Here is a 16,955-nt window from a genome sequence, read left to right as displayed (position 1 = left end):
CAAGACAATTCCAGACACACAGTCAAGGTCTACAAAAGACAAATTGTCACTACAGATTGTTACATTCAAACTGTTCCGCAGGCTGAAGTCTATGGGACTTAGCTTGGGACAGCCACCGGCTAATGCCACGGGCACAAGGGATGAGTGAAACGGTGTGAAAAGATTTTTACCACGGTGCTGTATTTTCGCCGATCCTTCAATTATCAGCAAACATCCGGTAAAACTGGCCCGTTGTGGGTCCCGGATTTCAGCACCAATGAAATGTCGGAGTAGCCTGGTGTCAAGGAAGCCCCCTTCAGGTAGACTGTGTTTGTCAGAAGCAAAATGGACTTCCCTTCTTTGTTGAGTGGTTTTCAAATTAGTGTCGGCCTTGAGAAATATATACGGGCCCTCTGTACATCAAATCAGGCACAGCAGTCATGATTGTCTGTCAGAATATCTCTCTGATTTATTGGCAAGCATAACACATATATATATAGGACAAAACCACAATTACTCAGCAAAACGTGGTCAAGCTGTTTGCTGAAATGTACAGATAAAGGCGGGGTCAGTCTAATATGTCTGACCACCCAAGATAAGGTAAGCAGAAATATTACACAAGTCACGCAATGTCAGATAAACATCGTCCTGACACGTAGGCATAAAAAGATATTACACATAGAATAATATGAAAATTAAATAATTGTTCATCCTTCCTTATTAAACCCTCCTGTTTTTCATATTCATTCTCATTGTCCAGCAACTTCACTTGGTGTTTCCATCAAATGGGACCTAGGTCCATTCACCGGTAAATGATCTTGAATATTACTTCAGGACATAGGGTATTGGTCGTCAAAACTTTTCGGCTTAGGTTTGTGATGAACAATCTTTTTGGTCTTCTTACATATCATTGGTACTAAATAAATGACTAGTTTAACAAGTATATATAATACTAATATAATGAGTAGTATGTGTAAAATCCCCTGTATTATTCCTGCAATCCATCCTCCTATACCCTTAAACCAATTTGCAGGGTTCAAGAATGAGAAGGTGTTTCCCCACCAGCTGTCCTCATTCTCTTTATGTTCCTTTAGCCATTTCTCTCTGAAGTCAGCTACTTTTGTTATGCTAGCTTTAATACGGAGGCTTCCTGCGGGATCAATATAATGACAACAGGCTGGTCCCACAATCTGACACATTCCTCCTTGAGAGGCAGTTAGGTAATCGAGTACTATGGTGTGTTGATTGGCTACCACGATCAATTGTCTTTGTATTATATTGGTGGCATTTAGTAAGTTGAGTATCTCAAATATTTGCTGATCCAGATAGTCTGTAGCCTCTACTAGTTTATCCCACATCTGCGTAATCATGGGATAGACTAACAGGGTGCTTACAATTGCATTTGCAGTTCCTATGCTCACCACATGGGGTCGTCCATCTGGCCGAGGCCTATTGTCTGCTTTCCTTTTATATAATGTGTGTCTGGGCACTGCATTAACATTTATATCTACATGTGGTATGATGAACGTGGCAGGTGTTAGATAAGCCAGTGTACATGTACCTGTAAAGTTACTTGGGAGCCATTTATACGCCTGGTGTTCGCATACGATATACATGTTCTTTGGTACTCCTACGACTGACCCGTTAAATAAGTTTGCCACCCATTTGGCTACCATGTTACCCTCTAGTGCAGAGGAGAAGGCTGTAATGTTGGTGGTATTGTTAACCTGTAATAGTAGGGCTTCCCTGATCATTTGTAAGGTGGTAGTTACGCAGGGGGGCATCTGACCTAACGTGGCATCAATTCCTACACACTGAGTATCGATGGAACTGGTACCATTGCATTCTGTGTAGTTCATTAATGAAAAAGGTATTCTGCCGGATTTAATGTGTATACAGCTGCAGGATGAGAAGCTGGGATAACAGGCAAGGTCCACTCGCGCAGAAGCCCAAGGCGTCTGTGCCATCTTTAGGGGTGGACCACTCCTGTTAAACAACATCCACGGCTCTTCCATCCATGCAGCTACTGGCAATGGTACATTTTTATCCTTATTTTTCTTTCCCTGTCAGGGTAGTAATTACAGTATTATTACACAGTTCTCTGATTTCATTCAAGGTGACAGGGATGGCAAGGTAGGGCATACTTTTGGAGTTAACAGGGCTATGAGTACAAATTCAACAATCAGTCAGGTTATCCTGGCCCTTCAAGGTCTGATATAAAACTTGGTGGTGCTTCATGAATGTATTGTCCCAATCGTCCTTATTTAGGTACGGTGGCAGTGTGTTGACTAGCATCAGGTTCAGGAGTGTCACTACCAGGTACCACATCTTGGGTCAGTATCTTCTTGCAGTGGCTAGCGTGTATCCAAGTGGCTCTTCCTTGGAGTTTTACTGAAGTAGCGGTCACCAGCTGCACTTGATGAGGTGCTGTATAGCGAGGCTGTAGGCTGGTGTGATCGTGGATCTTTACCACAACCCAATCTCCTGGTTGCAAGGAGTGGGTTCCTGCAAGAGAGTTAGGATCTGGAATAGAAGACAGTGTCAATTTGTGCACTCTTTCGAGTCGTTTATGTAAGGCCATCAGATATTGTGTCATCTTATCATAATTACTCTGCAATTGTTGGGGAAAATATAAACCAGTCTTTGGAGGACACCCAAAAAGAATCTCAAAAGGGGAGAGTTGATCCTTTCCCCTTGGGGTGCTTCTTACAGAAAACAGGGCCATAGGCAAGCATTTCGTCCATGGCAAGGAAGTCTCATCCATGGCTTTCTGAATTTTCAATTTCAATGTTCCATTTAACCTTTCTACTTTGCCGCTACTCTGCGGATGGTATGGGGTATGAAATGCTTGCTCTATTCCTAGGCTTTTTAAGATCTTCCCCAGTAACTCCTGAGTAAAATATGTTCCTCTATCGCTTTCTATGGTCTCTGGGACACCAGACCTGCATACTATTTCATTTAGTAGCTTATCCGCTGTGCTAGCAGCATTTGCTTTTGATACTGGAAAGGCTTCAGGCCATCCTGAAGACAAATCAATACAGACTAGGACATATTTATATGGCCCCACCTGAGGTAGCTGTATGTAATCCACCTGCAGTCTCTGAAAGGGGTAGTAGGACTTGGGTGTGTGTTTTGCTGGTGTTTTTACTACCTTTCCTGGGTTGTGCTGTGCACAGATCATGCAGCTTTGTACATATTTTGCTGCAGCATGCTGGAATCCCGGGGCGTGCCAGGTTCTAAGTACTAATTGACTCATGGCTCCTTTAGAGCAGTGTGTCAGGCCATGCGCCAGGGCACACATCATGGGAAACAAGCTTTGGGGCAGGCATACATTACCCTTTACACGCCATAGCCCTCCTTCACCTTTAACAGCCCCCACCTCCTGCCACAGTTTATGCTCCGGGGTCGGTGCTTGGGTTTGGAGAGCACATAGCAATTCCTCCGTGACAGGGGCCACCTGTTGGACCGTGAGCACGGGGAGGGTAGCAGCGGCGGCTACTTTTGCTGCTTGGTCGGCCAGTGCATTGCCTTCTGACTGGCTATCACCATTGTGGGTGTGCGCTTGTACCTTTATTATTGCTACCTTTTTAGGCAGCTGTGGGGACTCTAACAGTGCTTTCACTGCGTCTGCATTTTTTATAGCTTTACCAGCTGAGGTTAGGAAACCTCTAGTTCTCCATATAGTTCCAAAGTCATGAGCTACTCCAAAAGCGTACCTGGAGTCTGTATATATATTCACACACAACCCTTTGCCCAACTTACACGCTTCAGTGAGTGCTCTTAGTTCCACCTCCTGTGCAGAGCTACTGGAGGGTAGGGACTGTTGTGTGACTGGCTTACCATTGTGGACTACCGCATACCCGGTGAGAAAATGTCCTTTGTCTTCACTCCAGTATCGTGATCCATCTACAAAATACTCAGCATCAGGGTTAGTGAGTGCAACATCAAATACATTAGACATGCCTTTTGCTTCTATCTCAACTAAACTTTGACAGTCATGTTCATCACTATCTTTATCACTATCCCCATTTTGATACAAATTCAGCGGAAGTAGGGTAGCTGGATTTAGGACCACACAACGTTTTATGGTAATGTTTGGGGAAAGAAGAGTGAGCTCAATCTTTGTGAGTCGTGCAACAGACAAATGCTTGGTTTTTACAGTGCTCATGAGCTCATGTACGGCGTGGGGTACCTGTTTCCTGAGCGCATATTTCAACAGAGACACAACACAAAAGCAAATATTGCAATAGACAAGTGGTGGAGTGTTTGGGGGACCACTTATCCAGCAGCTCTTTCATTGTACGGGTGACAATATCAGGGGAATGTGATGTACCCTGGGGAAGCACCATCCAGAACAATCTGGAGGCAGAGGGATAGAGAAAAATACACACTTATCAGTTTCCTTCACAATAAATTAGCAAGGTCATTTATGCAGACCGTGCTAGTTGTATTTCATTTGAGGAAAAGAGAGCAGCAATTTACGTCCTTCTAACATTCTCACACACTGCTCCCCCCCCCCCTGTGTTTCATAACTTCCTTCATTTTTTTTTTTTTGTAGAACTAGAAGCCCCAGCAAGCCAAAATGCTGAAAGGCAACTAAGTCTCTGCTATATTTATAAGAGCTAACTTTAATTATTTAAACCTTATAGATAAGGTAAATTAAACGTCAGTCTATTTACACAATCTTGTACTTCAATTCAATGTTCTAGGACTTTTTACACAATATTTTTACATATAATAATAATAATAATAATGATTTAAAGTTCAATTAACTCAGTTCTCAATCTGGATTGAGAAAAACATCTCACATCAAACAGTACTCAATTTCATTTGCTCCTCAGACCAGTCTGCGACGCACACACTGTATACACGGACACACACTGTATACATGTCTACATCATACTTCTCATCATAATCCACATTATTCACTACAATATACCTAGCTGTATTAGTCTTAGTCACTCTTATCAAACTCTATATTAATCTAATAATTCTGCTTTTGCTATCAGTTCATTGTCTTTTACCAGCCAGCATTCTGTTTGATGAAAGTTTTTCATCTTGAACTATATAAACAACCTCCTTTTGACATTCCTGATCATTTTAACATTCTGTCAGAACCTTCTACCGCCTCCTATGATTGCCAATGCATTTAACGTACCATTACTTCCTATCTTCATTTGTTAAAACATTCTTTTACAGTTTTTGACCACTTCCTCACCTTTCTTCAAGCGTTCCACACAAACCCACTCCCATCATTTTAAACATCCTTTTGCAATCTTTCACAGCATTTTTTTTCCTTTCAAACCTTCTACTATATTGCAGGCTGATATCCATGCCACCGGATCACCCCGGTGGGCAGTCTTACTATCTCCTGACCCCATTTCCTAGGGATCACAGTTCCTTTCCGCAAAAAGAACTGACCTTGTGAGGACCTTACTGTCCTTCACGTTCCAGTGGTTTACCACTTATATATATACTCCTTATATATATACAATCTCCTACGCTGGGAGATTATTCCAAGCCCTTTTACTCAGGGACTTTGTGAGGACCTTACTGTCCATCACTTTCTAGTGGTTTACCTCATATATACATTCCCTTATATATATGCAATCTCCTACGCTGGGAGATTATTCCAAGCCCTTTTACTCAGGGACTTTATATCAACTGGGCCGCAGTTGAGTTATTTACCACTTCAATATCACTGTTGCTAGTAGTAAGACTACAAATCCTAACACCATGCCTTCTGTACAATTTATATCAACAAATCTCATACCATTCACACAGGAGTGGGTCTCATTCATAGGCATTTGAGTAAGGGCGTTTCTGGGACAGTGTGGTAATTATACTATTATGACACCTTTTTTAGCGGGAGGTTGGAAGTTATACTACTTCAGAACCTTTGGTTCCTAGGTTGTTATTTTACAACGAGGAGAATGTTCCCGGGCTAGAAGGAATTTTCCAGTATTGGCCGCTATTGACGTAGTGGAGGCAGTTATCAGAGGGAACGACGGGGAATGCCCCGAGGCTATCAGGTCTTTCCGTCCACCAGTCAATTCATGGGGCGTCCTCAATACTGTATTATTACCTTCTTTTTACTATTCATACTTGTTTCTCTAATTTGGGTTTGACAGAGTACTTGACTGTAATGTATATTGGGACTATAACAGCCTTTCACAATTATTTCCTCTAACTTTTGTCCCACAGAATCTGTCTGAGCATACAGATTAATAATGTATTTTTACAGTTAAGCCTTCTACTGACCCTCTCGTTTCCACATGTACACAACAAACACACACACTGCAGGAATTAGGTGTTAAATGCAGGTTTCTTGATACCAAAACACAACTCTAGGATAGTGTGCTGCCCATCCAAGATGGCCACAGCCGGGTGTATGAACTATCCCAACCTCACACTGCGCAACTGTACAAATGTTATACAAGTTTATCAACGCTCATACAATCATACCAGACCAACTCAACAAAGGACCTGACTCTTACTGGAATCTCTGTGCGGGGACACAATTACCCAGAGTCTTACCGGATATTCTGGCAGAGTATTTGAAACAGGTATTGTAACAAAAAGTAGTTACTTACCGCGCGGTTTTGGTTTCAATGACTCTTCCAGATGTTCCGGACTAGCAGACGCTAGGAAACGTTCCTCAGAGAGATCCCGGGTTTTCGGCACCATTTAAACTGTCAAGGAAGCCCCCTTCAGGTAGACTGTGTTTGTCAGAAGCAAAATGGACTTCCCTTCTTTGTTGAGTGGTGTTCAAATTAGTGTCGGCCTTGAAAAATATATACGGGCCCTCTGTACATCAAATCAGGCACAGCAGTCATGATTGTCTGTCAGAATATCTCTCTGATTTATTGGCAAGCATAACACATATATATATAGGACAAAACCACAATTACTCAGCAAAACGTGGTCAAGCTGTTTGCTGAAATGTACAGATAAAGGCGGGGTCAGTCTAATATGTCTGACCACCCAAGATAAGGTAAGCAGAAATATTACACAAGTCACGCAATGTCAGATAAACATCGTCCTGACACGTAGGCATAAAAAGATATTACACATAGAATAATATGAAAATTAAATAATTGTTCATCCTTCCTTATTACTGGGTTTGGGAGAGCTAAAGGTACTCTAAGAATCCAGCCTCGGAGTCAAAATCAGATAACGATTAATTGGAAAGATCACAGAGACACAGACAAGAGTTTCAGCATCATATGTGGCATTCTCTGCTGCTTGAGGCCTTGGGTCATTTATTTATACAGAATAAGGCAATATAAAAACATACAAGACCATTAGAAACATAAATTATTCAGTTCCAGCACAGTTATAGAGGTAGCTTAACCAATCACATTAAAGGTCACGTCATAGTATATGAATTAATTACTTGCATAGAAAAAACAACGGAAGCATATCTATATATGGTATCAGGAAATGCTCTTCTGCCTCTTCCATTGGGGTGACAGGTTCAGTTTCGTTAATACTAAACCTCTTATCGATTTCAGCCTCGTTAAGACTGAAAAATCATATTGTCTTGGGGTTGTAAAAACTTTAGTCTGTTATAATTGTTTCTGAACAATTAATCATCCTGAGACTTTCAAGGCTTAATAATTGTTTTCACATAATTATTAACTCTATACTACGGATTGTTCTACTGAATGTGTAAAGGATCTGCCAGGCACAGCTTCGGGGTTAACTCCCATAGGTAATCAGTCTGCACCTGAATCTACGTCTCTGAGACTGACTCCATCTTCCACCACTCAGGATGGCAGGCTTAGGAGTGGGAGAGCCTATCGCAGCCTGGCCAGACGGAGCTAGCTCCCGCCCTCTGTCTATTTATACCTGCCTTTCCTGTTCCTCCTTGCTTGTGATTCTTTTTGTGTGGTTTCCTGGCCCAGCTACAGCTCCTAACTATTTGATCCTGCTCCATAATGACCCTGGCTTACTGACTACTCTCCTTCTCTGCGTTTGGTACCTCGTGCTCTCCTGGTTTGATTTGGCTCGTTCACCACTCTGGTTGCTCACGGTGTTTCCGTGGGCAACTGCCCCTTTCCCTTTGCTTTGTATTCCCTTGTATGTTTGTCTCGTGCACTTACTGAGCGTAGGGACCGCCGCCCAGTTGTACCCTGTCGCCTAGGGCGGGTCGTTGCAAGTAGGCAGGGATAGAGTGGCGGGTAGATTAGGGCTCACTTGTTCGTTTCCCTACCCCCGTCGTTACAGAATGATATACTGATGAAAAATAGTTAACAATTACTCTCATAAATATTATGTTATTGTTTCTAATAATACCAGTAGAGAATAAGTCTTAGATAATATGTTGTGCATCATTCTAAATATTTTGGAATTTAGTAATGCAGGACAAATTCAGGGACATAGCAAATTAGGTGGACAGTGGTAACAGTCGCATCCAGAACCCAGGGCTTAATATTCCCTCTACCACATAAAGAGACACCAGCATTATAAATAATAAAAGGTAGGTGGGGGGCTTTGTAACAGATTTTATATTGCTGCCCAAAATACACCCCCGGAATGGAGCCCAAGAAGTTTCCTTGCAGCAGGACAAATACTAAAGAACTCCATTTATTGACCAGTCAATATTATTTTACAATACAATGTAGGTAAAGAAAAGTCACGGCACTCACCATTCAGTCAGGCTATTCGTATTTTATTCAGGCAAAAACAAATTAGGGCAGCATGGATGTGGAGCACAAACTTACGGCCGTTTCACTTGTACCCACGCTTTGTCAAGGCCTTGGCATTATCAAAGACTACGCTCCCTTATATACACATAAGAAAACTTTAATATAACGTAAAAAGGTATAAAAATTATTAAAAACAATTCAATCGTTGCGTGTGGTCTGTGCTAGGCACAGCAAATTTACAATGTTGCATTCAAAACATCAGTACAATGACTGGATACTATGCTCAAAACAAACATATACAGATCGTGGTAATGCATAAGACCGAGCGGTCCTAAAGTCCACCGCTAATCCTTCACTTTCTAAATAGAGTAACACATCTGAAACAGACTATCACAGGACATATACCATTAATGTTGTGGTCTATAATTACCCTGTATGGTGACATATAACATGTAATATATCACTACATCTCTATAGTGCTATATATTTAGATTAGAAATGAACTCATATCATTGCAGTCATTCATGCCCAATGGACCAAGAGCTTCTGCTCATAAGATCAATTCTAATTCTGCCTTGAGCAGCATATTATACTTTGTCTGATACATTTAAGGCTTGCAAAGGACATTGGTTTAGGATTACATTCATGATAAGTCAGAATATGGTCAATGAGACGTGGAGAACCCTCCACCATGACAATCGATTGTTTGTGTTCCCCGAATCTCTTATATAGAGATGAGCGAACCGGTACAACCGAACCCGGTTTCGGTCCGAACTTCCGGAAAAGTTCGGTTCGCAGCGAATCCGAACTTCACCGGGTTCGGCCGAACCCGTTTTGACCGAACCCGGCTACATTTTGGCGCCTGCCACATGTTACATCTAAAATGGAGGATTTCACAAGATCACCTGACATCAGGCTACCCCATAATGCCTTGCAAACGGCTCTCCCAGCCAATCGGGAGGCAGCATAGGGGCGGGCTCAAGCCTGCAATAAAAGTCTATGCACGGAGCTCAGCGGCCATTTTACAGACAGGAGCTGTAGGGATAGCATCTCTGTGCAGTAAGGGAAAGCTTTAGGAATCTAAAAGGCAGGAATCCAGCAATCGAAGGGGCTCATCCACTACTCACTACTCAGCCAGTGTGTGAATACGCTTTTATAGGGGGCTCATCCCCATTGCATCCAACTTGCAATACAGACAGGCTTTGTAGTACTACAACGCCTAGCATTCCCTGAGTGCATTGCGGCGTGGCTGATAGAAATTCTCATTCATTGCCATTTGCCAAGCCAGTGTCAGTGTGTGAATACGCTTTTAGAAGGGGCTCATCCCCGGCCGTTAACATAACAAACAAATAACAATACAACTTGCAATACAGGCAGCCTTTGTAGTAGTGGTAGTAGTACTACAAGGCCCAGCATTCCCTGAGTGCACTGCGGCGTGGCTGATAGAAATTCTCATTCATTGCCATTTGCCAAGCCAGTGTCAGGGTGTGAATACGCTTTTAGAAGGGGCTCATCCCCGGCCGTTAACATAACAAACAAATAACAATACAACTTGCAATACAGGCAGCCTTTGTAGTAGTGGTAGTAGTACTACAAGGCCCAGCATTCCCTGAGTGCACTGCGGCGTGGCTGATAGAAATTCTCATTCATTGCCATTTGCCAAGCCAGTGTCAGTGTGTGAATACGCTTTTAGAAGGGGCTCATCCCCGGCCGTTAACATAACAAACAAATAACAATACAACTTGCAATACAGGCAGCCTTTGTAGTAGTGGTAGTACTACAACGCCCAGCATTCCCTGAGTGCACTGCAGCGTGGCTGATAGAAATTCTCATTCATTGCCATTTGCCAAGCCAGTGTCAGTGTGTGAATACGCTTTTAGAAGGGGCTCATCCCCGGCCGTTAATATAACAAACAAATAACAATACAACTTGCAATACAGGCAGCCTTTGTAGTAGTAGTAGTAGTAGTACTACAAGGCCCAGCATTCCCTGAGTGCACTGCGGCGTGGCTGATAGAAATTCTCATTCATTGCCATTTGCCAAGCCAGTGTCAGTGTGTGAATACGCTTTTAGAAGGGGCTCATCCCCGGCCGTTAACATAACAAACAAATAACAATACAACTTGCAATACAGGCAGCCTTTGTAGTAGTGGTAGTAGTACTACAAGGCCCAGCATTCCCTGAGTGCACTGCGGCGTGGCTGATAGAAATTCTCATTCATTGCCATTTGCCAAGCCAGTGTCAGTGTGTGAATACGCTTTTAGAAGGGGCTCATCCCCGGCCGTTAACATAACAAACAAATAACAATACAACTTGCAATACAGGCAGCCTTTGTAATAGTGGTAGTACCGTGTTTCCCCGATAGTAAGACACCCCCGATTGTAAGACGTATCGGGGGTTTCAGGGGGGTCGGCTAATATAAGCCGTACCCCGAAAGTAAGACATATGTCTTACTTTCGGGGAAACACGGGGGTATTGCGGCCTCCTGCCCACTTCCGCGCCGCCCCCCTCTCCATACGTCACCGCGCCGTCCCCTGCACTTGCTCCTGCTGCAACTGCCGGAATCGAAGCGCTCGCCGATTCCGGCAGTTTAACCCATTAAATGCCGCTGTCAATAGTGACAGCGGCATTTAATGTGTTTGACAGAGGGGGGAGCTCCCTCTGTCACCCGATCGGCGCCCCCGCAAACAAATCGCGGGTCGCCGTCGGGTTTCCATGACAGCCGGGGGTCTAACAAAGACCCCCAGGTCTGCCTTCAGCATCTGCCTGTTAGGCGATGCCGGAGGCATGACCTAATAGGTTGCCTGTCAGTTTTACACTGACAGGCAATAATGCTTCGGTATACTAAGTATACCAAAGCATTATATATGCGATCGGCACATCGCATAGTGAAGTCCCCTGGTGGGACTAAAAAAAAAAATGTAAAACAGTTAAATAAAGTTTGTGAAAAAAAAAAATAAATAAATTCGACAATTTTTTTACAATATAAGACATACCCCGAAAGTAAGACATAGTGGGGCTTTTGGGGATAAAAAGAAAGTAAGACACTGTCTTACTTTCGGGGAAACACGGTAGTACTACAAGGCCCAGCATTCCCTGAGTGCACTGCGGCGTGGCTGATAGAAATTCTCATTCATTGCCATTTGCCAAGCCAGTGTCAGTGTGTGAATACGCTTTTAGAAGGGGCTCATCCCCGGCCGTTAATATAACAAACAAATAACAATACAACTTGCAATACAGGCAGCCTTTGTAGTAGTACTACAAGGCCCAGCATTCCCTGAGTGCACTGCGGCGTGGCTGATAGAAATTCTCATTCATTGCCATTTGCCAAGCCAGTGTCAGTGTGTGAATACGCTTTTAGAAGGGGCTCATCCCCGGCCGTTAACATAACAAACAAATAACAATACAACTTGCAATACAGCAGCCTTTGTAGTAGTGGTAGTAGTACTACAAGGCCCAGCATTCCCTGAGTGCACTGCGGCGTGGCTGATAGAAATTCTCATTCATTGCCATTTGCCAAGCCAGTGTCAGTGTGTGAATACGCTTTTAGAAGGGGCTCATCCCCGGCCGTTAACATAACAAACAAATAACAATACAACTTGCAATACAGGCAGCCTTTGTAGTAGTGGTAGTAGTACTACAAGGCCCAGCATTCCCTGAGTGCACTGCGGCGTGGCTGATAGAAATTCTCATTCATTGCCATTTGCCAAGCCAGTGTCTGTGTGTGAATACGCTTTTAGAAGGGGCTCATCCCCGGCCGTTAACATAACAAACAAATAACAATACAACTTGCAATACAGGCAGCCTTTGTAGTAGTGGTAGTAGTACTACAAGGCCCAGCATTCCCTGAGTGCACTGCGGCGTGGCTGATAGAAATTCTCATTCATTGCCATTTGCCAAGCCAGTGTCAGTGTGTGAATACGCTTTTAGAAGAAGAAAAAACACCCATGCCGTCTCCTCTTCCAGTCCAAATGTTGGATCTGTTGGTGCCAGACCCAGTACCAGCATTTGTGGCACAAGACATGTGCCCAGTTCCACTAGTAGCAGCTGCCATGTGCCTGCTGGTTGTAGTATCAGCAAGCCAGACTTGTCCATCTCCTCCGGTGGGCGGGTTACTTTAGACAATACGGCCATTGTGGACTGGTTGGCTGGCTCACGGTCATCTCAGCAGGAAGACTCTGACGATCTGGCTTCAAGCCAGATTTCGTTGGATTCCAGATCCTCTACAGTTCCTTGGCACAGTGACAGTAGTAATATAGGTATTTCTAGCGTTTCCATTCCATCATCTATGTCTTCGCTCCCCCTTCCTAGCGGGAAGCTATCTTTCCTGAGAGTCCTAAGAGACATCTCCTCGGGTGCGAAGGAAGATACTGAACAACATAGTGATGATGATGATTTGTTATCCGCGAGTCAGCCAACGGAGTGTGTTGCGGCGGTGGTGGAGGTGGGAGCGGTGTCCGAGACGCATAGCTGCGGTAGTGGGGGGGTTGGTGGTGGTAGCCGTGGTGGCAGACGCAGTAATGAGGGGGGGCATGGAGCCCGCCATGATGTCACATCACATTCACAACACAGTGACAGAAGTGGCGGGGATGATGAGGAAGGCTATGATGATGATGTTGTTTTAGACAGGACGTGGGAACCAGGTGACGAGGTGATGACGGCGTCAGAGGAGGAGGGTAGTAGTAGCGGCACTGGCCATGATAAACAGCCAAGCCGAGGTAGGGGCAGAAGTCAATCTGCAAAACGTTGCAGCGGTAGGGTCAGCTCAGGAGCCAGTGACGGCGACACTGATGCTGGTGTAGGCTCCCGAAAAAAGCCTGCCAGACAAGGGGCAAGCTCGGGTGGTGGTGGTGGACGTGGTACTACCTCTTTACGGTACTCTGCCGTGTGGCAATTTGTCTGTACCTTCCCGGAGGACGAAAACATGGCACAGTGCCGTATCTGCAAGCAGAAAGTAAGGCGTGGGCAGGGCAGCAATGTAGGAACTACCGCTCTATGTAAACACATGGAGCGACATCACAAGGCCAAGTGGGACAATCGACATGCCCCACCATCATCATGTACATCTAATGAAGACCCCTCTGCAGCTGCTGCTGCTGCTCCGAGTTTCTGTCATCTAAGTAGTAGCCAGGCCTTATCCACCATGTCGTTGTCATCATCATCATCATCACTGTCATCTAGTGCTCCTCCTACGTCCCGTCAGTTATCCATTACGGAATCGTCCAATAAGCAACAATATATACCCAGTCATCCACTTGTCGTGCGGCTTAATTCACACCTGGCTAAGTTGTTGGTGGTGCAGTCGCTGCCGTACCACCTGGTCGACTCCGCCGGCTTCAAGCAATTGATGGCGTGCGCTCAGCCTAGGTGGCGAATACCTAGTCGACATTACTTCTCCAAAACAGCTGTCCCTGCCTTGACAAGCATATGGAGGAAAAGGTGTGCCAGTCCTTGCAATTATCCGTGAGCAGCAGGGTACATGCCACCGTCGACACGTGGAGCAACAACTATGGGCAGGGACAGTACATGTCTTTCACGGCCCACCGGGTCAATATTTTGCAGTCCGATGCACCACCGCAGCAATGCAAGGCATTACCACCTGCACGCTTGTATCTTTCTGGTTCAACTCCGGACACCAGGCGCCTACCATCCTCCTCCTCCTACTCCTCCTCCTTGCCTTCCTCCTTGGAGGTCTTCCCGTCCCCGACAGGACACAGCGTATCTTCCACTCCTCCTCCCTCCTCTTTTCATAGGTGCAAGTTGAAGCACCACAACGCTGTCTTACACCTGCTGAGCCTGGGCGAGAAAAGCTACACAGGGCAGGAGCTGCTGCTGTGCATCAAGGAGGAAATCGCACGCTGGCTGTCTCCTCTGAAACTCACACTGGGCAATGTTGTCTCTGATAACGGCAAGAACGTTGTGGCTGCACTGCGTCTAGGTCACCTGACACACGCTCCTTGCATGGCACATGTGATCAATCTGGTCATAACACGCTTCTTAAAGTCATATGTTGGTTTGAAGGGTGTGCTGGCCATGTCCAGGAGGGTTTGCGTTCGCTTTAGACATTCATATGCATTTAAGCACGCCCTCCTGGACTTGCAGCGTCAAAACAATCTCACAGAACACAGCCTGATTTGCGACGTTCCAACACGCTGGAATTCCACCCTGCACATGTTGGACCGTCTGTACGAACAGCGGAAAGCCGTGAATGATTTCCTGATGCAGCAGACGGGCAGCGTTTGGAGCCAGTGTAATTTCGAGCTCAGGCACTGGCAGCTGGTTAGAGACGCATGTCGTGTTTTGAGGCCCTTTGAAGAGGCCACACGATTTGTGAGCCGTGACGCTAGCGGAATGAACGATGTTATGCCGCTGATATTCATTATGGAGCAAACGCTCACAGCGATGATTCAGCAAAGGATGGAGGAAGGATCACATCTGGCTATGGATGTTGAGGAGGAGGAGGAGGATGAGGATGAGGAAACAGGACCTGAAGAGGAGCTGGATTTGTAGATGGAATCACAGGAAGGGATAGGGAACGAGGCAGCCGCACAACATGAAAGTGATGGTGGTGATGACGAGTCTGACGACGACCTTGATGATGGACAACCATGGCAGTATGGGGCGGAGATGGAACCAACCGGGCCCTCTGAAACGCTGGCCAGGATGGCGAGCTGTATGCTTCGTTACTTGCGCGCTGACTGTCGTATTGTTAGCATGAAGCAAAGAGATGAGTACTGGATAGCCACACTTTTAGACCCTCGGTATAAAGCCAGAATGGGTGAGTTTTTTGCGCCTTCCGAGAGGGAGGCAAAATTGGCTTATTATCGAGAGAAGCTATGCAGCCAGCTTGTCACGGCTTTCAAACGGCAAACACCTGCTGCAAGCATGTCTGACCGGGGGGCCACTCTCCGCTCCCCACTGTCTCATCGTTCCACCGCCTCTGGCAGAGCTACCTCTGCAATAGGCGGCAGCTGCGGCAGCAGCAGCAGCCAATTCAGAAAGGAAAATATGATGACAACATTTTTACATCCAATACCCCGACCTGACACACATCGTAGTCACCAAAGGGATGTTCACCATCACCAGGTGCAGCACCTAAACAACCAGGTTCACTCGTACCTGGACTGTGCCCTTTCTCCGTCAGAAATGCTGATCCCAGACCCCATGGACTTCTGGGTCAGCATATTGGATCATTGGCAAGAACTGGCCCAGTTTGCTATGGGTGTACTGTCTTGTCCACCCTCCAGTGTAGCGTCAGAGAGGGTATTCTGCGCGGCAGGGGGCTTCGTCACCCCTAAGCGAACAAGATTGTCCGCCAACAGCTTGGAAAATCTCACGTTTCTGAAAATGAATCAAGCGTGGATCGGTGAGGATTTTAAAACCCCTATGCCTGATGCAACTGATTAGATCTGACATTGCTGCTGCTGCCGCTGCCGCCTGCCACTGCCGCCTGCTACTATGGGATTCTGTCCTGTCCACTCTTTTTTTAATGTGCTGCTGCTACTACTACCACCCATGCTGTCTGTGTTGGCTACCTCTACCACCACGAATACACCTCCACTGCCGCCTGTCTGCTACAAGCAGGCCTGCCCCACCACAGGGCTTTGTCCTGTGACTGTCGTCCAGTCTCTTTTTTTAATGTGCTGCTACTACTACTACCACCCTTGCTGTCTGTGTTGGCTACCTCTACTACCACCAATACACCTCCACTGCCGCCCGTCTGCTACAAGCAGGCCTGCCCCACCACAGGGCTTTGTCCTGTGACTGTCGTCCAGTCTCTTTTTTTAATGTGCTGCTACTACTACTACCACCCTTGCTGTCTGTGTTGGCTACCTCTACTACCACCAATACACCTCCACTGCCGCCCGTCTGCTACAAGCAGGCCTGCCCCACCACAGGGCTTTGTCCTGTGACTGTCGTCCAGTCTCTTTTTTTAATGTGCTGCTGCTACTACTACCACCCTTGCTGTCTGTGTTGGCTACCTCTACTACCACCAATACACCTCCACTGCCGTCTGCTACAAGCAGGCCTGCCCCACCACAGGGCTTTGTCCTGTGACTGTTGTCCAGTCTCTTTTTTTAATGTGCTGCTACTACTACTACCACCCTTGCTGTCTGTGTTGGCTACCTCTACTACCACCAATACACCTCCACTGCCGCCCGTCTGCTACAAGCAGGCCTGAGGCCTGCCCCACCACAGGGCTTTGTCCTGTGACTGTCCAGTGTCTTTTAATGTGCTGCTACTACTCACCCTTGCCAAAAAAAGGGTCAATTTTTGGGGGGCTTGTGAAAAGCCATTGCTTGTTGCTTTTACATCCATGTATGGA

At 45.7% G+C, this 16,955-nt stretch overlaps 1 protein-coding gene across 1 annotated transcript; it reads right to left on the bottom strand.

Annotated features, from left to right (window-relative positions):
- Positions 1 to 755: 755 nt before the first annotated feature.
- LOC142747906 (syncytin-1-like) lies at positions 756 to 2,420 on the bottom strand. Its single transcript, XM_075855018.1, has one exon. It carries the CDS (start codon positions 1,992 to 1,994, stop codon positions 810 to 812), a length of 1,185 nt encoding a protein of 394 aa, XP_075711133.1. The 5' UTR covers positions 1,995 to 2,420; the 3' UTR covers positions 756 to 809.
- Between the last annotated feature and the right edge of the window lie 14,535 nt (positions 2,421 to 16,955).

The sequence above is a fragment of the Rhinoderma darwinii genome, chromosome 3, assembly GCF_050947455.1.
Source record: "Rhinoderma darwinii isolate aRhiDar2 chromosome 3, aRhiDar2.hap1, whole genome shotgun sequence".
Lineage (NCBI taxonomy): Eukaryota > Metazoa > Chordata > Amphibia > Anura > Rhinodermatidae > Rhinoderma > Rhinoderma darwinii.
Note: the sequence above shows the minus strand (reverse complement) of the source record. Positions and strands in the feature narration are given on the sequence as shown.

Bases quoted from the DNA above. Each gene is read 5' to 3' on its own strand.
- LOC142747906 (XM_075855018.1), bottom strand. From the start codon at position 1,994: ATGGAAGAGCCGTGGATGTTGTTTAACAGGAGTGGTCCACCCCTAAAG.